Source organism: Barbus barbus, assembly GCF_936440315.1.
Source record: "Barbus barbus genome assembly, chromosome: 36".
Lineage (NCBI taxonomy): Eukaryota > Metazoa > Chordata > Actinopteri > Cypriniformes > Cyprinidae > Barbus > Barbus barbus.
Window position 1 is genome coordinate 9,298,699 of NC_136714.1, and position 24,229 is coordinate 9,322,927.

General features: G+C 36.2%; 1 protein-coding gene across 2 annotated transcripts; it reads right to left on the reverse strand.

Moving 5' to 3' along the window:
• Positions 1 to 1,577: 1,577 nt before the first annotated feature.
• Positions 1,578 to 20,567, reverse strand: LOC306855610 (sterile alpha motif domain-containing protein 3-like). Of its 2 annotated transcripts, XM_079394384.1 has the most exons (8): positions 20,501 to 20,567; positions 20,097 to 20,187; positions 19,715 to 19,799; positions 16,381 to 16,415; positions 12,684 to 13,672; positions 7,889 to 8,044; positions 5,301 to 5,390; positions 1,578 to 2,216 (listed from the first exon to the last, which is right to left on the reverse strand). In XM_079394384.1, exons 5-8 carry the CDS (start codon positions 13,656 to 13,658, stop codon positions 1,896 to 1,898), a joined length of 1,542 nt encoding a protein of 513 aa, XP_079250510.1. In that variant the 5' UTR covers positions 13,659 to 13,672; positions 16,381 to 16,415; positions 19,715 to 19,799; positions 20,097 to 20,187; positions 20,501 to 20,567; the 3' UTR covers positions 1,578 to 1,895. The 2 variants fall into 2 exon arrangements, with proteins under 2 accessions (XP_079250510.1, XP_079250509.1); XM_079394383.1 differs by having other exon boundaries at positions 12,684 to 16,415; positions 20,505 to 20,566.
• Between the last annotated feature and the right edge of the window lie 3,662 nt (positions 20,568 to 24,229).

Consider the following 24,229-nt stretch of genomic DNA (forward strand, 5'->3'; position numbering starts at 1 on the left):
CAAAAAAGTGAGCTAACAAGCAAAGCAAAAAAAAAAAAAAAAAGTTCAAATTGTTAAAACAAGATGGTCTAAAATATATGATTATGAAATTAAATGAGTAGTTTTGTTTTAAACAAGCAGAAATATGGTTTTGATGTTTTTCATTGTATTATTTTAAACAATATTACAGTGCAGGTCTAATGAAAATAACCACCAAAGCAAACAGTGAACTCCATGACAGACGTTTTCAAGTACACATGGCAGACAAAAGTAGCTCTTGCAGAAAACAAGCAAACGGACTACTGCAGGGGTCTGTCCTGTCTCCAAGTCTCTTCAACATCTATATAAATGATCTTCCAGCAACACAGTCCCGCAAATTCATCTACGCCGGTGACATCTGCATTGGGACCCAACATCGGACATTTGACGAGGTCGAGAATGTACTGAACTTGGACATGGATTTGATGGTGGACTTCCTCAGTAGGTGGCGACTCCAACCCAGTGTAACTAAGACTGTATCTAGTATTTTCCACCTCCACAATGCACAAGCCAAACGGGAGCTCAATATCTTCCTCAAGGGCCAGCGGATTGAACATGACCCAAATCCAACGTACCTCGGTGTTACCCTGGACCGATCATGATCATCTGAAGAAGACAGCAGCCAAAGTCAGCTCTCGAACTAATCTACTCATCAAACTGGCCGGCACAAGTTGGGGTGCAAGGGCCCAGACACTCAAGACCACTGCGCTTGCTCTGTCTTACTCAGCAGCAGAGTACTGTGCACCAGTCTGGTCTAGATCGTCCCACACCAAGCTAGCAGATGTCCAGTTAAATACGTCTATGCGTATAATCACTTGAACCCTACGTTCTACTCCTCTACCATGGCTGCCAGTTCTCAGTAACATACCACCACCACATCTCCGACGACAGGAGGCCACTGCCAAGCTGTTGACTAAAGTCTATGCGAATGACAAGTTGCCACTCAACTTGGATATCAAACTCCATCCAGCAGCCCGTCTGTCATCGAGAAAACCTGTCTGGCTGGACTCGCCGCCAGAGGATATGACAGCCAATTCGGCAACTGTTGTGAACCACTTCCTCGTAGCTGAGCCATCGGTCTATCCTCCTGGCTTCGATGACATGCTGAACCGATTCCGGACGGGACAAGGTCGATGTGCAGTCAACCTTGTCCGGTGCACTGTAAAAAAATATTTTGTTGACAACTCATTATTTTTTGTTATCTTTTTGCATGGGTTTTTTTAAGTTAAACTAACTTATTTGATAAAGTATACCTGACAAATATGGAAAGGTTTACCTGACAAGTTATAAAGTACAATTAACTGATTTTATTTAGTTAAGTAAACTTCGAATTTAAGTTCAGCCAACTAAAGTTAAGTTTTCTAAACTACATCCAATAAGTTCAGCCAACTAAAGTTAAGTTTTCTAAACTACATCCAATAAGTTCAGCCAACTAAAGTGGTGTTTTGAAACTTTAAAACCTGCAGCAGTACCAAATAATAAATTAATACTCGAACATTAATTTGTATAATACATTTGATTTAAACAAAAAATTGATGGCAAATTAATGATCACTGATACAATTTTCAATACAAAATTTATTGCAATGAATGCCTTAGTTATCAATTATCCATGCTCTCAAGCTTCAACAAATTCATCAATTTACCTCGACACTCTAAAATGTCACTCTCCCGCAACATACAATATATAAACATCCTGTTCACAACATTTCTTTCAAAAAGAAACTCTGAAAAGCATTAACACATTCAAAGACCTATGAATTGGTTTCATAACACTTTAATCTCAACTAAGCTGATGCTTTAACAAATTAATCAATTAAATTGAACATTACTTGTAAAAAAAAAAATAAAAAAAAAAAGCCAAAAGTTAAAAGCACTTCACCGCATTAGTTTGTTTTTCAGTCCATGAACTTTTGCGGAGCAGTTTTCCGCATCAATCTTCATGACGATCCGCTGGATCACCTCAAAGGTGTATCGCAGCTCTTTTGGATAGTTGATATTTAAAGCGTAAAGCAGTCCAAACAATGTGACGAAGGCATTTGGAATGTCTTGGAGATCCACAATGACAATCTCCCCCTCCAGTATCACAGCCATATTCACAACGTCGTCTGAGAAGGCACAATCTTGTCTGGTGTCCTCGCTCACTGACAAGATGCCCACCTTAACACTCTGTACAACATCAATATCATTGTCAGTCGGCTGAAAAAAAAGAGAGAGAGAAATTAAAGATTCAGCGGTGGACTAGAACTTTCATTACCACATTAAACATACATTACCAAAATGTAAATGTTGTATTTTTTACAGTCTATGCCAATAAAATGTTTGTCTATGCCAATCTAATTTTTCTAGAATGATTTTCCAAATAGAGCTATTCAAGTAATCTGATGAAAATTCTTGTACTTTTTATAAAACAAAAATCACAGAAAAATGTCAAAAGGAGGTGTGCACTATGCACAATCAGCTGTGTTTTTAAATTCAGAATAAGGGTATGTTTACATGACGATGATGTACTAAAAACAGACAACAACGTTGTCAAAATGTTCCCCGTTCACATGGATCTGCGAAAACGACAGTAGTTGGCGATGTCACTTCATCAAAAAACACCTTGTGAAAAAATAATATGCACACGTGAGCATTGTTCACTTCAGTTTTTGTGTAAACAGCCCTTAAGTTTTAGAATAGAAGTTATTGATAAATGATTATTTGTTTGTGAAAATGTTGGTATGCAGATTTCATACACAAATTCATTTGTACATATACTTATCGAATGAGATCCAGTTTGCTTGGTACTTTTTTTTTGGTCTTGTTTGACAGCGAAATAATTCAGAACAATTCACAATTAAAATTGATGATTCACAATTAATGATTCGATTCTGCATTTTTAATATAGGGAAATTAGTTTAGATGTACTGATAAGTAGTGTTGTTTTTGGCGGCCTGTTTTAATTTTAGTTTTAGTCTAGTCTTTGTGTCAAGCTGTCGTTTTAGTTTTTATTAGTTTGTCACGTTCATACTCTTTTTAGTCTAGTCAAGTTTTAGTCGACGAAAACTGATGACATTTTAGTCTAGTTTTAGTCAATGAAAATTGTATTTTAGTCTCTTTTTAGTAATGCAATTCTATTTAACCCAGTATTTCAAACAAGGTTACTTTATTATATTTAGGGCTGTGACTGTGGCAGTTTTTTTTTTACCACCGCGGTGGTAATGGACCAACTACCGGCGGTGGTTGGGGGGGTTGTTTAAAAAAATAAAAAATCTTTTATATTTCCACACAAAGACGTGTGATGTAGCCTACCACTCAGCGCTTTGAGAGGGATGTGGGACACATCTCTTTTCTGATATCTTCATATTTTCTACTTGATGTCAATTGGTCTGAAGAGCGAATTTTATCTTCCACAAGGGCAAGATATTTAGGCTATGTTATGTTTGAGATTGCGCTGCCAGAGAAAGTGGAACTAAAAATCACCCGCGCGTGTGAAGCGTGCTTTACAAATAAACTTGACGCGCCTTACCATGTCTAATAACAAGCACAAACTGTGTTAAAAAGAATTTGACATGCAAGTACAAATGTAGGCTATCTGTACAGCGTTTTTCTACTTTACCACAGTAAAGAATATGAATATAATAGGCCTAATTAAAAGCAAACCCATGAAGAAACGTTTATAATCCCCTTAGAAAATGAGTGAGATGTGAGTGAAGATTTGGGAAAAGAAACAAGAGATTCCATGCAGGGATGAGTCACGATTTTTGAATATTCGATTAGTTTATTTAATTATAGAATATGGAATAGTTGTGCGATTATTCTCTAAAATAAAATCTGCATGTTCTAGTGTTGATGCGGTGGTGACGCATTCATGTAACCAGAGGGTGACGCTGCCAATAACGCACATAACAGCTGTCACATAAAACCGGCAAAAGTAATGATTATGAATATGTCAAATATATCAATGAGACATTTTAATGGAATAACTAATGGAATAATATTGTTAAATTCACTGATAATCGGGTGACTAAATCGCAAACCAGAATTTAAAGCCGATAAAGCTGGGTTCAAGCACAACTCTCTCATTCGTCGTGACGTTATAACATTTCGTCTCGTCTCGTTTTGGTCAACAAAAATGTAGAGACATTTTAACATAGTTTTTACGTTGTAAACCACATTTAGTCTCGTTTTTATTCGTCAACAATATTGCATTATACATTTATTTTAGTCATCGTCACATGACCAGCATTTACGTTGCGTCTCGTTTTCGTCAGGTGATAAAGGTTCGTTGACGACTATATTTCGTCATAATTTTCGTTGACGAAAGCAACACTACTGATCAGTCACATGAAAAATAGTAAAACCAACATGAAAAATAATTGTGATAAAATCGTGAATCGTTATAGTCCTGAAAATAATCGTGCTGTGATATTTTTGCTATATCGCCTACCCCTAAGTTGAAAGAAAATATGATACAGCAATACAATACATTTTAAAAGGCATAATTAAGCATAAAATAACTGAAGGAAACAACTAAAAATAAGCCAAATAATGATTCATATTCTTATGGCTTCAATGAAAATACAGGCATCTACAGTGCGTGCAGAATTATTAGGCACATTGATTTTCTGATCATATTTTATTCCCAGGCACATTTTGCCAATTCCAAACCATATTAATCTTAATAACTACTATTAACTTTGTATTTAATCATTTATAAGTGATATATAATTGTTCATGAAGGCTGGAAATGAAAAAAGCCTTGTGTCTTCTAACATGTGTCTTTTCTTCTCCACCTGTTTTTGCCTGACCCTGCTGACCTGATGAGCATTTCACTGTCCAATGGTCATGCCTTAACTGCAATCTCTAGTATATCATTAGTATTGTATCCTTCTCATGGGCATTTAATAATTTTTTGACTTTTCAGTCTTCGTTAAATCTCTTTTTTGGCTTATTGTATTATCTGTAAAAGAAAACGTGCCTAATAATTCTGCACACCTGAATTAAAGGCTTTTTTCATTTCCAGCATTCATGAACAATTACATATCACTTATAAATGATTAAATACAAAGTTAATAGTAGTTATTAAGATTAATATGGTTTGGAATTGGCAAAATGTGCCTGGGAATAAAATATGATCAGAAAATCAACGTGCCTAATAATTCTGCACACACTGTATAATCGGTATCATCAAAATATAAAAAGTACTAAATAAAAGCATCACTATCATACTATTACTATAAGTGATATTGGTGCATCCTTATTCCAGTGTTAATAGGAAAAAAGTACTCAAGTTTTTACCTCACAAACTCTGAAGAAGTTTTCTGGATTCTCCCTCATGTAGTATGGAAGGCCCAAAATAACTGCTCCCCTCTTCTTCTGGTTAGAACTCTGGAAAAAAAAAAGTGTTTTTTTTTCTTCTTTTTAATAGAACAAAAAGAACTGAAGTCTACTGTTAAAAGTAATATAGTAATAATGTTAAAACCTTAAGGATACCCATCCCTACTCATCTTCGGAAAAATCATTCTTTATCATATTGCATGAGAACTGTGACTTACTGTGAACAACTAAGTTATTTAAATAAACAATTAAAAGTGCCACAGAAGTACCTTGAAACATGCAGCATTATTTAGTGTTTACACAGTTAGACAAAGTAGGGTTGATTGAGCAGCTCAAATTCCATTTTAGTTGTATGATCAAAATTATGTCTAATTAATTGAATTCATAAAAACAGCTTAAATGTAGAAGATCTTATGATTTTATTCTATTTTTTGTTGAAATTCCTGTGTATTTTAATTTTTCTGGTAATCAAATGGAGGCATAAAACATTTTTTAAACCAAATGAAAATTAAACAAACCCTTTTAAAATGCTGTTAAATGAATTGAAGTTTTTTTTTATTAATTTAAACATTATTAATAATAATTAAGTATTTTTTATATAGTTTCATCTATATTAAAGCTGTATTTTGTTGTTTTATTAATATCAATGACAAAAAACTAATATATATATATATATATATATATATATATATATATATATAAGGGGTGTAACGGTTCACAAAATTCACGGTTCGGTACGATACAATACACTTGTGTCACGGTCCGGTACGTTTTTGATACAGCAAAAAGAAAGAAATGCCAGATAAATTTCCTTGATTTAATTTTTTTAAATTCTTTTTTTTATTAAAACTAACATCATAAAGTATGATATATTTTTACTTTGAGCAATTCTAGAGCTATAATTGACTCTTCTTAGGAGCATATAAAACTAAAAAGCTCCTTGGAAAAAATAAAATGTAATATTGTAGTAGTTATAAACAAAGGTTTATTTTAGTTCAGATTGACATTTGAGGGCAGCAATTGTATTCATAATGTCAAAATAAAACCGACGTAATGTTACTTGAAGGCATTATGCCTACTATTCCTGCCAAACTTCCATGGTTGCAGTTAGTGTTTCTACAGTAAATCCATGGTGAATGTTGCTGATCTGTGGACACTGGATAGTTCATTCATGGCACAGTGTTTCTTCCTGGTTTCCGCACGCTGTTTGATCCGTTAATAACGGAGAAATGTGAATGTTTCTCACTAGATCTCGCAGCGATGTTATTACTTCTGTGGCGAATTCAAATGCTTTCTTTACTGGATCTCTTATTAGCACTGTGTAGTAACAGTGTCGCATGATCACGATCGGCTCGCGCTGCACTGGTCCAAACTGATAAACGGTCCTTCAACCACACAATAACGAGCAGTTTCGTTCCGGCTGCATTACGTTTGCCATTTGATGTTGGGCAATGTTGTGGTCGCGCTGCGGCGTCTCTTACATTATGAGCGCGCTTACCACGCGCAACGCGCCTACATTTGAAATAACAACGTTATAACCAACGAACCGTTCGGTTTGAAAATGCCTACCGAAAACCGAAAAACATCCGTCTCTTTCTCAACTGTTCACATATGACATAAACAAGAGAATAATTGTCGAGACGGCCATTTAGACAGGTATTTTGACAATTTTGTGTTTATGTGTCCGTTCAAGGGCAAGAAAACGTGAAAGAGGAATCAATTCTGTATTCGAGAGCTGTCTGACACAGACAGCGCCTCTCTCTGCGCTTCGAGCGTGTGTGGCTGTGCGCACAGATAACACGCAAGTCCCGTTTTACAGATCTTCTTCCGCGATTAAAATTTTTGAATGTGTAAATTGGCAAGACAATATGGCAAGACAATACACATCCAAATGATAAACTTTCAATCACTGATGGTTAAATTTAGCAGTTAATCCGCGAATCACATGCGTGCCAAACCGAATCTAATGCGATCTGTTCCACCCCTGAATATCATTGGCAGAAATGTAAAAATGCAGGATTAAGATCGCGTGAGGTGTTGAATCGAGATTGCGATCTTTTAACGATTAATCGTGCAGCTCTACTAGGAACTATGAAAAGGTTCCTCCTGTGCGAAAGCCCCTAATGTGAGACGGCAGAGGCTGAAAAAACACTGCAAGTGTCACACGTACTTCAGTATGTGCAGTAAACACAACTGCATGTCTGCGACATTTATTCACACAGAACATGCAGGTTGTATATTTAAAGAGTCTTTTTGCGGTTTTGATTTAAGTGACTGGCCTACTTTTGATTTATTCATCTAAATATTGACAAATTCTGTGACATTCCATGCAATACAGTAAATTTTGTTTTTATTAATATATTTTGTGATTCCATCTGTGTTTTGCGCATAACAGAAATCATAGGGCCCAACTAACAAAATGAGAAATCATATTGTTTTTACCAGCGGGATTTTTTGCAACACTAGCAAATAATATAATTTTTCTGATGCAAATTTCTTTGAAAGCTAATAACAAATTAGTTTTGCTGTATAAATTAAATTGGACTTGCCTGTTCATCCAGACACTTCAACATATTCAGAAGTTCTGGAACTTCATTGCTTCGCTTGGTGTATAATTGCAGGAGCCTGGGTAGGTGCTTGTCAAGCCCTTCGAAGAATGCTCTTTTTAAATCAATGGAGACAAGCCTACAGAATTCAAGAGCAACCTGCAAGCAAAAAAAAGAAAAATACTTTATAAAAAAATCCCACTTACTTAAACTAAACATTAAAAGGGACCTATTATGCAAAATTCACTTTTTATAAGGCATTTAAACACAGATGTGTCCACAGTGTGTAAACAACCAGACTATAATGATAAAAATCCACCCACCCCTTTTTTTAGAATCCCCATAAATCATAACAGTCTCTCAAAACAAGCGATTCCAGATTTCTCCCTATGTTAATGTCATCGTAGGGAAAAGCCCTGCCCACTGGTGAAAATCTCTGCCCAATTAGCAGTCTGCCATTGTTATTGTCACTGGAGCAGTGCAGGGATAGATGACATCGGTATTGGAGTACAGCTGTCCTGCACGGTTTAGCTCCACCCCTAGTCAAACACACCTGAATGTCTTAAGAATAACTACAGCTACGCAAAGGAAAGTGAGTTGGGTCGGAGCTAAACTCTGCATGACAGCAGCACTCAGGATCGACCATCCGTGAACTTGTGGTATGTCTCAGCTACAGTATGTAAACATTATAACTGATTTGTTGATGCCTGTAATAATAAACATTAGAGTTTACATTAGGGATGTGCGCAACAACTAATTTCGTAACCGTTTAAACTGAAATTTAACAACCAACTAGTCAACTAGTCTAACCCTGCCCCCGGAGACAATGTATATGCGATCCATTAGAAAGAACACTTAATCTATGAACAGTTAAATCCTATACTGAATGCAGCTAAAAATAAATCAGATATCATGTATGCGATGTGCTTGCCTTGATTTATCATCTTTGTATATTGAACGTTCATCACTTAAGCAACGTTAGCCCTTTTAGACGCGTATATTCAAATCAACTGAATCAGCAGCACAGGACTGAGTTCAAACCCGATAGCCTATTATAGGGATGGGCGATATCTTATCGTGTGCGATATACCGTTGAAAATTCTCCTCGCGATAAAGATTTGTCTCCTCACGATAATAACGATAAGTCTAGTTGATGACGTAGTTTTGTGCGCGCCCGATTCACTGTTCACGTGCGGAGTGAAAACAAGCATGGCGGAAGGCGGACGTGAGGCTGACAGTGCGTTCACACCGGACGCGACTTGCGCGAATAAAGCGCGCTATTCGCGCGTAGTTGGACGCGTGAACATTTTGGGTTTACTGGCTTCATTCGCGCGTGAAATTCACTGCACAACAGACGCAAATTCGCGTCATGGGCTTCTGTCAGGCGGCACAGGTATGACTGCCACAGAGAGCATATGTATAGAATTTCGCTCGAAACGCTCAATTCGCGCCGCAGGATGTCTAATCGCGTCTTTGCATTGACTTAACATGTAAATCACTCGCGCTGAACACTTCATTCGCGTCTGGTGTGAACGCACCATGAGGAGGAGCTTGTTGTTAAGCGAGGAGCTACCTCCACAATTTGGAACTGGTTTAGTTACAGAAAATCAGATGAGGAGCAAACTACCGTAATATGCAAAGTTTGCAGAAAAACGGTGGTTACAGAGAGTGGAAACACGTCCAATTTGAATTTGACATAAAAGATGCCAAACTTTTAATAAAGTTAGAAAAATGCCACTACAAAGGTAAAAACAAAATTCCCTGTAAATCACTTTAAGGAGTCAAATATCACCTCGTAATGGGAAGGTTCATTTTTGATCTTGATTGCTGCTAAATTTTTGACCGTACTCCTAAATATTTTAAATTAGGAGCACAAGCGCTCCTAAAAAGAAAAGTAAGCGTAGAGCCCTGAGATATATTTCTCATGTATGTGAGGAGCCCCAATTTTAAGTTTTCTTTTTTTATTATTATTATTATTAAGTTGTTTCATTATCAGGAAAAAATGCAGGTGATCCGCGCGAGCACCTCACTGTCATGCATGCGCAGTCTTTTCCGCACAAACACTTGAATATGAATAATAGTCATAGCCTCATAAACGTTTTAATAAATTGCTTATGCATTAAATAAAGATACAAAACAGGTTGTTAAATATGCTGAATATATTGTTCAAATATTTATAAAATGTGAAACTGTAGCTAATCTTATTCGCAGTCTAGCATTTTGCATCTGCATAACATAGTGAATTATTTTTAACATGCAATGATACAAAATAAAACCAAACAAGATTTGTAATGAAGAAAAAAAAAAATGTAGACAAATAAAAATGTAGCCCACATCTCTTGAGCGTCTCACTCAGCATGCGCGTGAACACGCAAAGTCTTGCTCTCTGCATGAATGCAACGCAGATAGCGACACAAGTTTGTTTGAAACACATAAAAAGTTTAGATAAGATAATAATATTAACAATGAACATTATATGACATTTAAAATAGTTTTGGCGATTTTTCCTTCAGTCCGCCTGTGCATTTCTGACCCAAACAGCAAAGCAGTCTAAATCTCCGCGATGTTCTCGTTAAATATGCAATTTCTGAGATATTACAATGAATTAATTTCTCAAATGTTATGATATGGGAAGCCTGAAACAGATCACAGCAGTATAGCCATGCACAGGCTTTCAGTCATCAGCAACATGGTAAACTTGTGCCAGTATGCATATGATTTAATATGAAGCGTCCGTAACGCATTATTATGGTTGATAAGAGCAATTAATGGAGATGAGCTGTTGATTGTAATTAGCATGGCCATAAGTTGGCTTTGTACAGAAAGTTTATTGCTTAATAATTACTATATGAAATAAACTTAATCTTTAAAACGTTACGGACGTGACAGCGCTGAAGCGTCCTGACGTCATAAATCTAGACCTTATAAATCCACAAATCATCGCCGTTTAGACTAAGTGAGTGTATTTACTTTTCAGACAGGCCTCCATCTTTCTACAAAATACTTACTGTTGACATAAATTTAAAAATGGGCAGTCTTTGATATCTCATTTCAAAATATGAAATACAGTCGAATGACAATGTATATTTACTATAGGTGCACCCCTCATATGTGGTGGATAAACGTAGCGATTTCCTTCAAATTTCTATTAAAGCACGTCAATGCAGTAAAATACAGACCTAAACGCACAACTTAAACAGGGTTTTGTTCTTTTGGTAAAAACTTTTTTTCATTGTAAGGTTGACATTGGCATGGAATTGTTCATACGTATTATATTTGCATTCTAAGAGTGTGTCATTGACTGTTTCACACTGAACTTCTTTACTTTATCAGGTTACTTTAACATGTTTGTTACTTTATCAGGATTTATTTGCAGTTGTACTCTGTTGTAATTTTGAAACACAACTGAAGACATGGTTGGTGATTGTTACTTTTGCTGTTTGCACTATTTTTGCCACTGTTTGCACCATGCGAGTATAAATAAATACAGAATCTGTGTTTACATTTTAAACTTGTAATCGATTTGAATTATTGTGTAATTGTTGTTGTGATGTTTTTCAGCACAGTCACTGGAACACAACTTAAACATAACATAATCTGCTATTTTACAGAAGAAAATAATTTATTATATGTAATAATCGTCATTTGTATCGTTATCGCAATAAATACCTGAAATTATCGTGATACATTTTTTTAGGCCATATCGCCCATCCCTAGCCTATTATAAACAAATTTCCTCAATAAAAAAAAAGTTAAGTCTACATAAGCAAAGCCTTTATATATAGGGACTTTGACACAAGTCAGCACGTTAAGGTATTGTTGTTTGCTACCCCGGCAACCGCTTGCGTGTCCTGGTTTGAACATGCTTCTCGTGTATTAAAAGTTAGGTAAACATGTCGGGCGACAAAAATCAAGAAAAGCGTAACGTATTGACAACTACATTAACCGTATTTTCTTCGTTAGAATGTTGATATAGAAACTGTTCAAGTGTCAAGTAAGTTTCATAATGTTTCTCCTTTAATCGAAGTCCACAGTAGTCGATTGTCGAACTCATACGATCCAATATTCACGAGCGTGAACTCGACAATCGACTACTGTGGACTTCGACCGAAAACAGGAAGTAAATACAGGTATGTGCGCTGGCTGAATTAACATCACTTTTATTCATATCTTTCACATCTACTGCAGTCAGATTCACCGTGTTCACTCTGAAGGAATCACTCACATGGCTGGTGCACTTGTAATGACACATCAAGGATGTTAAGACGCTAAAAGCAGGTTTAAAACTTGCCCCATTTAAGTCAACAGGTTGCAAATTTTAAAAATAGGATAACACTGTGTAGGCAACACCGATTTTTGTCGTTGTTCTCTGTACTGACAGCACTCCAAATTTACAAAAAAATGAGCTCAATGTTAAGTAAAAAGTTCTCCTTTAACATGACAGTAATTGAAACGCCTTTGTAAAAAGCAAAACGTGAAAAAAGTGCAAAAAAAGCATAATAATTTGTAAACGACTAGTCGACTTAGAAAATACTAGTAGCAGCAGTATCATTTAATCAGCTATTATCGCACATCCCTAGTCTCCATTAACTCCCCTCATCTGAGCCACTAAGGTTGCAGTGGTGTAATTTTATTTATGAAGGGAATGTGTCGGTAAAAATTAAAATATATATGCCCATACTTGTTCTGAATACATATTTTAACATGGGATAAATGTTCTATGGGGCATTTTGAGCTGAAACTTCACAGACACATTCTGGGGACACCTGAGACTTATATTACATCTTTCTACACTTACTTGTCTTTGAGTGAAAAGTGCAGGCCATCTGTTCCTTATTTCTGATACTGGGGGCTCATCTTCTACAATCTCCTTTCTTCTGGCACAGAAAGTTTTCTCCATAGCTGCATCAATTACATGCCAGTTTGGATTTTTTTTTGTCATCTCACACTGTATATCTTTCCTTTCAGTCTCCAAAGCAGTATAACTTGATCCAGCAGGTAAGTCCGGTAGAAAATTGGTCTCCGATTTTCGGGGTTTCTTGACTTTGTATTTTTTTCCATCTGAAGCATGGCGTTTTTCACTAGTAACAGTAAGCTCTGGACAGCCAGCATCACGAAGTTTACTTCGGAAGTTTCCCATTTTGAATTTAAGGCTTATTTTCCATCCATACCACCCTGTGGCCGATCCCGGTTCTTTAAGGCATGGATGTGTCTCTGTGAGAGCCCTTGCAACAGACTCGAACTCCTCATTGGATGGATACGCCTTGTAAGAATAGATTGCAGTGGCAAGTTTGTCAAGAATCTCAGATTTAACATCCTTGGATAGGCTGAGCAGTGAGCCATCTGTAGCATATTTCTCATTTCCACGTTTCAAACGTAATTCTACATCATACGAAAAGCTTGGAACAGGAAAAGAAACAGGCCATTGCTGTGAGCGACTACTTGCTGTTATTGATCCAGGATTTCCGTTGTTGATACTCGAGTCAGACGATGATGACATAACCGCTGTGTCTAATGTCACATCTGACTGGCTAGAGTCAGAGGATGGAGTTCTACAATTAACTTTAAGTGTTGCCTTTTCAGGAGGAAGTTCGGTGATAGTGGTTAGGTTGCACAAATTATGGTCAAATTCAGGATCCTCATATTGAAGTGTAAAATCACTTTGTATGTTCAGCTTGCTTTTCAGTGTTGACAGAAGAGATTCTATGGATTGTGGCCGATCAATGTAAACTTTCCTAATATCCTCAGGGGACAAAATCACACGAAGAATCATTTTGTTGCAGGTTTCTAAGAAGAAAAGGCAACAGTAAATGCATTTAGTTAAGGAGGAATGTCTTCGGTGAAATCATCAGCTTTTTATCAAGCATTGTATATGAGGACAAGGGGTGATAATCATTCAATTCATCTGGATCAACAACTCTCAACTCACAAGTGGTATGCTTAGTTAGTTCAAAGCATCTGAAATGCTCACTGTACCATGCTGAATATGGTTCAATGAGAAAGGCAGGTTTGTTCATAACAATCAATATTTTGACAAGCCTGCCAAAGTCTGGAAGCCCACTGGTGTATCCCACAGAAAGAAACATTCCCTCAGAGTACCTGGTGCCATATATGCATGCACTCGATGCAACAGATATTGATGTAACATTGGAATATTTGGACTTAACTGCCAACTTAAATGAAAGATCCAGGCACTCAGTGGACAGAACTGAAACATGATCAACCACTAAATCTGGCTTGAAAAGAGTTGGCATTTCAAGGTGGTAAGCAAGTGTCAGCTGATGTCGCTGGGCTAATGTAAGCATTACATTTTTAAAGTTTCCAGAGTCATGCACAACTTTTTTAAAAAAAGCTGTGTTTAGCTTCGAATCGTATAGTCCAGAAATCAATCACTGGTCCAAAACATTTGATTAGTTCTGGATAGTGCTCGATAAAATGGTGCTTTGGACGGAGTCTGAAGTCTGGAAATTCGTCTTGCAACAATTTCCGGTGATCTGATATTTTTGAATCAAGGTAGTCCAAACTCTCTGTGGAAAACTGAGATGAGGCTAAAATCTCAACAATGTCCTTCAGTTCAAGAATTAAACTCCAGGTTGCATCATTTTCTGGAACTTTTGAACCGATAATCAAAGGTAATAACCGTAGAAGGCTCCAGTTTTCATGTCCATTGCCTCCTAAAGAACCTTTCAGTTGGAATGATTTTAAGATCTGCTGTGGTCGGTTTGTTTTGTCAGAAAATCTGTATGGGAAGGACTGAATTGCGGCATTCAACTCGTCCAATGTGAAATATTTCTTCTGAATCAGTTTCTTCAAACAAAGACTTAGCTCCAGGGATACAACACCTTCAAAGAGGTCGTGGAGAAAGTCAGGAGGAAAGCCTTTGATGGTGGAGAAATGTGCAAGTCTGTTAAGAGCACAGTCCTTCTTAACACCATCTACTACTGCGTGTGAATCCTTGTTCTTCTGGATTTCACACAGAGTCTGCTCATGCAACTCCTCCGTTCTCTTTGGGAACCTCCTCTCTCTAACTTCATGTGTCTGAATCTCATCACGTCCCGCCAAACAAAATCTGCAGAACTTGTTTGTGGAAAAACTTTCTTGAAATCCAGCAAGCGAGTGTGCGCCTAAATTGTCTGCAGACACGTAGAGTATTGTTCCTCTTATACTTGCACCAAGTGTCTGAACAAACACTCCATGTTGTTCAAGTACTTCAACGTCTGAAAGCAGCGGTTCAAGAATTTTGTCGTATCCATACTCTTTGACGTTCTTGGTCTTACATAATGTTGCAAGGTAGATTGATGATAACATGGACCGGTCTCTTCCTGGAAGATTTGCAATTAACCAGTAAATAGCACAAAGTTTGTGCTTTTTCCTTGAAGTGCCCAAAGGGTTACACACTTCAAAATCGTCAATGTAAAGTCCAAGCGCTATGCGCAATTCATCTGAAAAAAGGATCTTGTTGTCCTTAAAATACAGCCCATCCCTAAATGTTTTAATTGTTTCAGGATGTTTCCATGTGTCTGCTTGGTCTGACTGTAAAACCTTGTCAAGGACGTCACTTCGATTCAACAGCGCAGTTAATACTTTTAAAATTGGTACATAAACAAATGTGTTTTTCCGAGAAGCATCAAGAGTGTATTCTACAGGTTGTATCACAGTGAAATTATCTTTGTAGAATGTTGTTCTCTTGTAAATAGAGCTAAGAGGACCCTTTTTGGACAAAAAGGATAGAGGATTTGTTTCCAAGACAGTTTCGGTAATGGCAGTAATAACTGAGGAATCCAATGAACAGTTGTGTTTGTTTAAGACCTGTTTAACTGACATCTCAGCAAGCTCTCCAAAATTACTACCGATGCTTCCAAGTTCTTCAACTATTTCTTGAATGGCTGTCTTCGAGACATGTAAAATGGCTTCCATGCGTAAAAACAGTGAAGCCAACTTATGTTGAATCAAGCCCTCAACAGGAAGATCTGGATTGGAATGCAATGGGCTGGACTGGACTGGGTGCAAACACCCTTCGGCTGGTAGGCGGTCCGCAGGTTGATTATCTGTATGTTCAAACCTTTCCTCAAACTCTTCGATTTGACATGAAATTAACTCTGCTTTAAAATGTCCAGTATTTTGGGAATGATGTCTTTTACTTCTGTGTGCCGCAAACGTAGAGAACACACAAGTTTGAAAACTGCAGTCTTCAAATGGGCACTGGACATTTTCATTGTTTTTCAAGTGAATACCCAGATGGGAGAAGTACTGCTTCAAATTGCAGGCCTCTGAGAAACTGCAGAGGTTACACTTCACCCGGGTATTCACGTGATCTACAGATTTTGCATGATGCGTATGCAAATGTCTTATCAGTGTTGCCTGAGTTCTAAAGGAGCAGACACATTCTTGGTAAATACATGGCAAAGGACAGGTCCTCCCATGATGTCCATGTTTTAATTTGTAATGCTGAATGATAATTTTTCTTTTTGTACTGTCAAAAATGCAGTACTTACAAGTCCACTTCATCTTCAGGCCAACACCAACATACCTACAATAAAAAAGATAGTTTATAAAAAAAAAAATGAACAAAAAACATGACAATAACACCCTTAGCCAAGTCTCTCAGGCTTAAAGTTGGCATGAAACAAAGTTTTGATCATATGACAGGCTGCTGGAAACCACACCATACAATAGACCTTTATCACAGCGGAATAGATTACCGGAAGTGCTCGCCAAAGCAGTGTATTTTCTTCCGGTCATGTATATTTTCAATGTGCGGTTAACACACAGTTTACTAAACGCTTCTTAAAATGAGCATCCGCAGAATGATTTTGAAATTCAATTTTCCAAACTCAAAGCAACTTGTCGTTTTTTAATCCAACATAAGCCGTGGCTCGTAAACGTGATTATTTTACCACACGTTGTCAGTGCTCGACTAAACTAATGACCACAACGCTGCAGTGTGTGTATGAATAAGATCAGAATGAACATTTATTTGTATTAAATATTTTAGCCTATATTATTCTGTGTCATTTTTCATTGATAATCATTTCACTGTATGTAATTCACACAATTATGGCAAAATTCTTACTATTCAAATCAGTTGCGCTGTCAATGCATTAGTTTAAGATTAATTAAATGTTTAACAGCATTAAATTTCTTTAAGGCAGCTGCAACTGCACATTCATTCATCAATTTTAATACTGCTCTTACGAAAATTAACCATGGTTTTACTACAAATAAAACCAAAAAAACATGGTTATTGTAGTTAAAACATGGTAACCACTAATCAACCATGGTTTTGCTAACCATAGTTTAACCATGGTATTTGTAGTAAAACTAATACAAATGGTAATCAATCCATGAAAAAAAACATGGGTTACTAAATTTTTACTATAATGAAACCATGTTTAATTTTCTTAAGGGTGTTTATCAGTCAAATTAATTACAAAGTGTAAATTCAACAGGTATGAAATATGATCACTAAGAGAAAAAACACTTAATGAGGAGATGAGCAATGGACTGTGACAGGTTAGTTGGGAAATAAATTTCACATTTGGAAGGAAAATATATTTATAGGAACATTTCAGCAGGTAGAAGATACAAGATGCAAACCATCTTCTGTTTCGAAAATGCATAGGCATACTACACACAAACGTACTCCTGTGTATAATTTTAAAATAAGGACCTTTATCCCGCTGTATCACCCATGCTTTCCTCAATTCTTTTTGTGTCGGAAAATCGTTAACTCTTAAGTAAGGATGTCGTTGTTTAGAATTAGATTAGCCGGATCACTGCAGTAAGACCGGTGAGAGGATTCAGCCATTAGATTTGATTGCGTTGCAATAGTACCGGAAGTAACGATTCACTGCTTCACTTACTGGAAATAGTAAGTGTGATAAAGGTCTATTGTACATAGTAGGGGCATAACAGTTCTTGGCTTAAAAATATTTGGTGCATGTCACCCCAGCAACAAGCCATACAACAAACTCGTGTTTACTGTGTGCTAACCTGGTGCTACCGTTCTCTTAATACACCATGGGTGCTACTACCCTTCACATCGCATGTTCCGGCGATGTGACTATCGCTCATGCGCACATTGCGATGTCGATGTTAAAACAGAATATCGTTCAGCCCTATTTCTGGATGTATGACGTCTAATGTATGACGGATACACATTCTAAGGCCGGCGACACACTGGCTGCGTGGCGTTTTCTGTCTTTGCACACCAGAAACGTGTCTGGCGCGGCGCTGCTGCTGATAGGTAACATATGATAAGCCTCTTTGGTGATATATTTGACATATGGGGAGAGAGTTGTGGAAGGCCTATACTTCACGTTAAACATAAATATATAGCAGCAAAGACAACGTTGGCAGTGTTGACGGCAAAATAGGCTACAGAATATTTCGCTCTATTGACAGGTGCAATATTTGAAAATCGATCATATTTTTTTAAATTACATTTATATCAGCATTTGTCAAAACCTAGAGACTCTCAAACATCAAAATGTCATTTATTAATATGTATTAGTGTCAAAATGACATAAACATCTTTTCCTATTCTATTTTGCCTGGAAACGCTTCCAACACGCTTGCGTGTTGCGTGAAAAATAGGCGTCGGTTCTATTTCTAGCATGCACGCGTTTTCTGAGATGCACGTGTCACGCAGGCAGTGTGCTAGCTCTACCTGTTAACATGGGAGCCGAAATAAAAACGGACACGCCACGCATCCAGTGTGTCGCCAGCCTAACTTTCTAATATATTACAACAGCAATGATCTAAAAAAGTGGACAAAACAGTCGCTCTTTGCAAACTTTGTTCAATGTGAGTGTCATTATGCTCTAATATGACCAGTCATTTACGGACTCATCACCTTGGTGTTGACAGCACACGACAGGTGAGACTTGAACAGTGTTTAAACTTCTCATTTGCACATGTTTTTAAGCCTTGCCAAATTAATAATTTAAACCCAGAATAAGTGAATGAGAATTTATGTGTGCTGCATTAAGTGCCCATTCAGTCATTGCGCAAACACTGAGATTACATACATTATTGCATAGATTAAATATAGATTAATCCTTATTTAAGATACTCGCATATTAAGTCAAAATCTTTGAGTGATTTTCCTATGTCATTTGTTTGATTTTCATCACTGACTGACAGCAGTTTAGCTGCTGTCACTTTAAGTTTGGGGTTTTAGGGAGAAACAAAAGCACAACTCTAAAAGAATGGAAGGTGTGTTGAAAGTAATGCAACAGCAGCACAATGACGTTCTACCTCGTTAATCTTGTTTTCATAATCGTTGGAAGCCAAAAATCGAAATCTAAAATCAATTATGATTAATCACACATCCCTATTATTATCTTTAATTATTGCCTTAAAGGGATACTCCACTTTAAAATGACAATTCTGTCATCATATACTCACCCTCATGTTGTTTCAATCCTTTATGAATTTCTTTCTTCTGCTGAGCAGAAAGGAAGATATTTAGAAGAATATCAGTAACCAGACAGTTTCTGGTCTCATTGACTTCCATAGTAGGAAACAAATATATACTATGGAAGTCAATGGGACCAGAAACTGTCTGGTTACTGATATTCTTCTAAATATCTTTCCTTTTTAAACGATTCACATGATGAATTTAGAAAGATTGTTTAAATGTGTTCTCAAATTACAAATGACTCAAACATACATCACTAAAACAAGCAGTGTGTCAATCACAACCATTTCCAGTATTACTAAAAACAGTAACATTTAAAATTACAGATATATTTAAGCTACTTTTACCCACATCAATTCAAATTGATAGTCATTTAAGAATTTCCAGAGATTGCTGCGAAAACTCACCTGTATCTGGTCCTCTGCTAACCTAACAGTTAATGTTAGTGACTGAGGTAAAAAATCCGGACTGAGGTAAAAAACTTGACGGAACCTGTGAGTCAGCACGAGAAAATACAATGAGTGAATCTTCTTTGTGCAGAAATACACTCAATAATCTTACATTCGTGACAACATCATGTGTAATTCGCCTTATTATCAAGATTTCTTAAAACTATGAACAAAAGCGCGATAAAATGGCGCGAGGACGGCAAGATCCAAACTCCGAATAGTAATGAAAACCTTGACATTTCAAACCACAGACGTATTCATTGTTATTTCTATCACCCATATCGATTCAATTTGACAGTTAAGTTACTTTTTTAATTCAAATATTGTGGTGAAAACTCACCTATATCTGGCGCTCTGCAAATGAGAAGTGACTGAGGTAAAAAAATCCGGTTTGGTCCGGTTGGTGCACGAGCCGCTTTCAATCAGCTTGACTGAAGTGAACAGAAGGAAGTACAATCAGCGAATCATCTATGTGCAAAACACCCTGACTCAAAATGGATAATATACTTATGAAAACTGCTTTTACTAATGGTCATTTGCACTTATGAATTTAATGTATGATTTATTGTCAGAAATGACGGATTTGTTAACAATATTTAGACTGTGACTATAACAAAAAATTAATTGTGTGCTTTACAAGTCTTTAATATATTTTTAGATAACACAATAGGCTACTATAAAACGCTTATTACGAACTAAAAAGTTGCAACAATCCACTTTCATAATATAAATTGTCACACTTACTCACTCTTCTGTGAAGTGAAGACACGTGTAAGGTCCAACAATCATCCAGTTTCCGCAGGCTTCTCTCTCGAAAATTCTCAGAGAAAAAAAATGATTCAGCGAATCATCTAGAGCGAATCATTTTCATGAATCGCTCAAATCCGCCCATGATGGATTGAAATCTGACCATGAATGAAACAGCTAGACAAATTTTTGGTGTAATTTAATTAATCTGTGCTCATAATTGTAAATAACAGTGATGTTTTTAATGTACACACTAAAATAAAATACACTGTAATTAATTTATATATACCACAGTAGTGATAACTACAAGACAACCATTGACGTTGGCTTGAGAAAACCTGAGCAGAAAGTTTGAAATAGATAATGTCTTGAAGTTTGAAGATTTTGTTTTAAAGCGGTTTAGGGTTTAAGACCATGCAGTCTACCAGACAGCAAGATAGATATTAAAGCATTAGATTATAATTGAAGTAAACCCTGCAAATTGAGTGCAGTTGTTTCAACTTACATTTATAAGTTCAAATAACAATTATACTTGTTAATTCAACTGAAAATCTAGTGCAGTTGTTTAAACATACATTTTTGAGTTAAAATAACAATTTTACTTGTTCATTCAACTTTCAGTCTAGTTGAGGACAAGAAAACTTAAAACTTCTTGTTGTCTGGACTAGTTATCTCTACACACAAAATTAAGTTGAAATAACTAAATTGCAAAAATATTTTTTACAGTGTGGGGCCAAGCCACCAATCCGAACTGCAGCTGTGGGGAATCAGAAACCATGCAGCACATTGTCAACGAGTGTCCGCTGACTCATATCAACGGTGGACTCAAAGCTATACACCTGGCTGAACAAGATGCTGCGAGGATTTGTTAAATTGATCGAAAAAGTGACAGTAAAGATTTTTATTGTTAGAAAACATCTCTATTTTGAATAAATGCTGTTCTTTTTATTTATTAATGATAAAACATATCACTACGGTGGCCCAGTAGTGCACAACACAACGCAATTAAAAAAGCAAACATAAGCTCACAACACAACGGAAATGCTTCCGACCACTAGGGGACAGTGTTGACAGTTAAACCCCGATATTTCCTCGAGATGCCACAAGAAATTCTCAATGTAAGTGATTGATCTTAATATGTGTAATCGATTTTTAAATGAACAACGTGTTTTCACTAAATGTTTTGATAGCCTTGTAATCTTAATGTATCGATTTATGAATCGAGCAGAAAAAAAAATCAATATTATTTTCGATTTGGACAGTTTACCTCTGCTCTTGCAAACAATGGACTCTATGCATGGTCACTTCCGTGTTTTTCTTCAGGGGGCTTACTTAAATGCGGTGCTGTGCCGGAAGAGCTTTCAAAATGACAAGAGGAGAAAATGTATGGAGTCCATAAAGATGATTTTTCAGTTTACAAGAATTTCCCCAGATTACTGTAAATGAATTTCATCGCACGGAGAAGGGCATTAAATGTTTCAAGTTACATCGACAACTTTAGTGTGAGTATTGCTCTATTGTCTTCTAGCAAATCTAGCTAATAAGGCTGGATAATGTTGCTGAACTGATTTGATCAGTGCTAAAATAGCAGGGCTAAGTTAGAGTTTAGCTTTAAACTCCGTCCACCGCAGGTTTTTATAACTCCTAAGAGACAGTAGAAATAACAGCAGAGTTCCCGGTAATCCACGTTTGTTTGCATCTGTGGCTCTGATAGGAACGTCTTCACTTGATTGAGTATTTTAAATACTGTTCCCATTTTTAGATTGGCATGTATCTTAATAAAACTTAAGTCTGACAGTTTCTGGCAGTTATTGTTATGTTTTCAGCTTTTATTATCTATAACCTGTAGCTTGAATTGCTTACATTTAATATAGACCTCCTTTGAAATATTACTGAACTCTTCACAGTGTATTGGCATGTTTGTAACATTATATAGACTATTCATTTTTCATCATTTTTTAAATATAGTTTAATTTACAATGTAACCATTTAAAATGCAACTGAAAGTAATTCAAAATGTACCTGAAATAAATTCAGTATCTAACCCAAAGTAATTATCTTCACAGATTGTTTTAAAGGACTCCCATCCATACTTTTGCAGCACTGTACCAGACAGCACACTATTAAGAACTGAGAATCAGTGCAGTTCCTCCTGTACAGAGCTGCCTGACCTCCTGACATATCAGTCCTCCAAGTGGCAGAATTGTTAAAAAAAAACATACCATTACACTACCACAGTTATTAGTATTTTACATAACTATTGACCTATCAGTCCTCCAAGTGGCAGAAGTAAAATAAAGAATACAATACAATACTACAGTTATTAGTATTTTACATAACTATTACACTGTATAAAAGTTTCAAAAAAAGTACGTGTTTATATTTACACGTTTAGATTACACTAGTGAGCAAGAAAACGTATTAAAGTATTTGCATTTACATTATATTTAATTTACATTTTATATTCTAGTCTGTACAAATAAAACCAAATTAATCCATCCCAAGTGTTTTGTGTAAGGCCAGATCTCTCTGTGGAAGACCAGTTGAAAGGTGGACCATGAAGAGGAGGAACTCCTCCTATCAAAATAAATTTTAAATAATTATGATATGTAATGTGTAATGCATGTAATGCATGTAACGTGTGCATCAAAAAATAAAAATATATATAACATTTTCTTTCTCTGTCGCAAACAATATAATATCAATATTTACCATTGCATTGCATTGCTTACTCCAACTTCACTCCTCGTTGTAGCTGTCTTTGCTCTGGTCACACGTACCATACTGTGGGATGCATGTTCAATAACTCTCCAAAAGGCCATTAAATGGTTCTACATCTCAAATCTAGATTGGATGAGACATGTTTTCAGAAAATACGCACCACACAATGTAATAACAATGCCAGTTAGTTTGCCTACACTGAACCTGAAGGTTACTTTCAAAATTGACATGCAAGTATCCTTATGAAAAAAATGATTTTAGCTGGGATTTTATCTTATTCTCCCTCATGTCATTCCAAACCATTATGAATTTCTTCTGTGGGGAAAACAAATGTCTAAATAACTGACTGAAACGAACATTATTTAGAACATTTCTGTATGCCAATGAAGAAAGCAAGCCATATGGGTTTACAACGACATAAAGGTGAGTATATGATGACAGCTTTATTTTTATTTTGGGGTGAATCATCTGTTAAAGGGGAGGGTCTTGTGAAAAAAAATTAAGTTTAACAGGACAGAGAAACTTAAGATTACATAATTTACTTGATAAAAGGAGGTTTAATAAGGATTTACAAAGAATGTATACATCTACTTAAACCAACCATCTTGAGTGAGTTTGCCCATAAAATGAAACCCATGTTGTTTGGGTCCCAACATTCTTTAAAGAATCTTTTTATGTTTCACAGAAGAAAGAAAGTCATACATGCTGTTGAATGTGTAGTGATTTAGGTCTTTCCTACATTTCGGTGTTGAGGATGAAATGTTATTGAAAAAGGTCAAAATGGGTTTCTTTTTTATTCTCCCTAAAATATACTGTATTCTTACAACGAGCTATCCCCTGAAGGATTCATTTCTTAAGGAATGTTAAGTTTAATAGATTTTACTTGATAGTAAGTTGTACTTGATATTATAGCAGTAAAATCTACTTAAAATGTATTAAATGTGGAAGTTGTTATGAGGATTTTTATCAAGTAAATCCTAAAGGGTTTTTTTTTATTTTTATTTT

Coding starts and splice junctions, on each gene's coding strand:
- LOC306855610 (XM_079394384.1), bottom strand. CDS start 13,658: ATGATTCTTCGTGTGATTTTGTCCCCTGAGGATATTAGGAAAGTTTAC. Junction 5,391..7,888: donor TGAAGTGTCTGGATGAACAG/GCAAGTCCAATT, acceptor TTTTTTTTCCAG/AGTTCTAACCAGAAGAAGAG. Junction 2,217..5,300: donor ACTTCTTCAGAGTTTGTGAG/GTAAAAACTTGA, acceptor CTTTTTTTTCAG/CCGACTGACAATGATATTGA.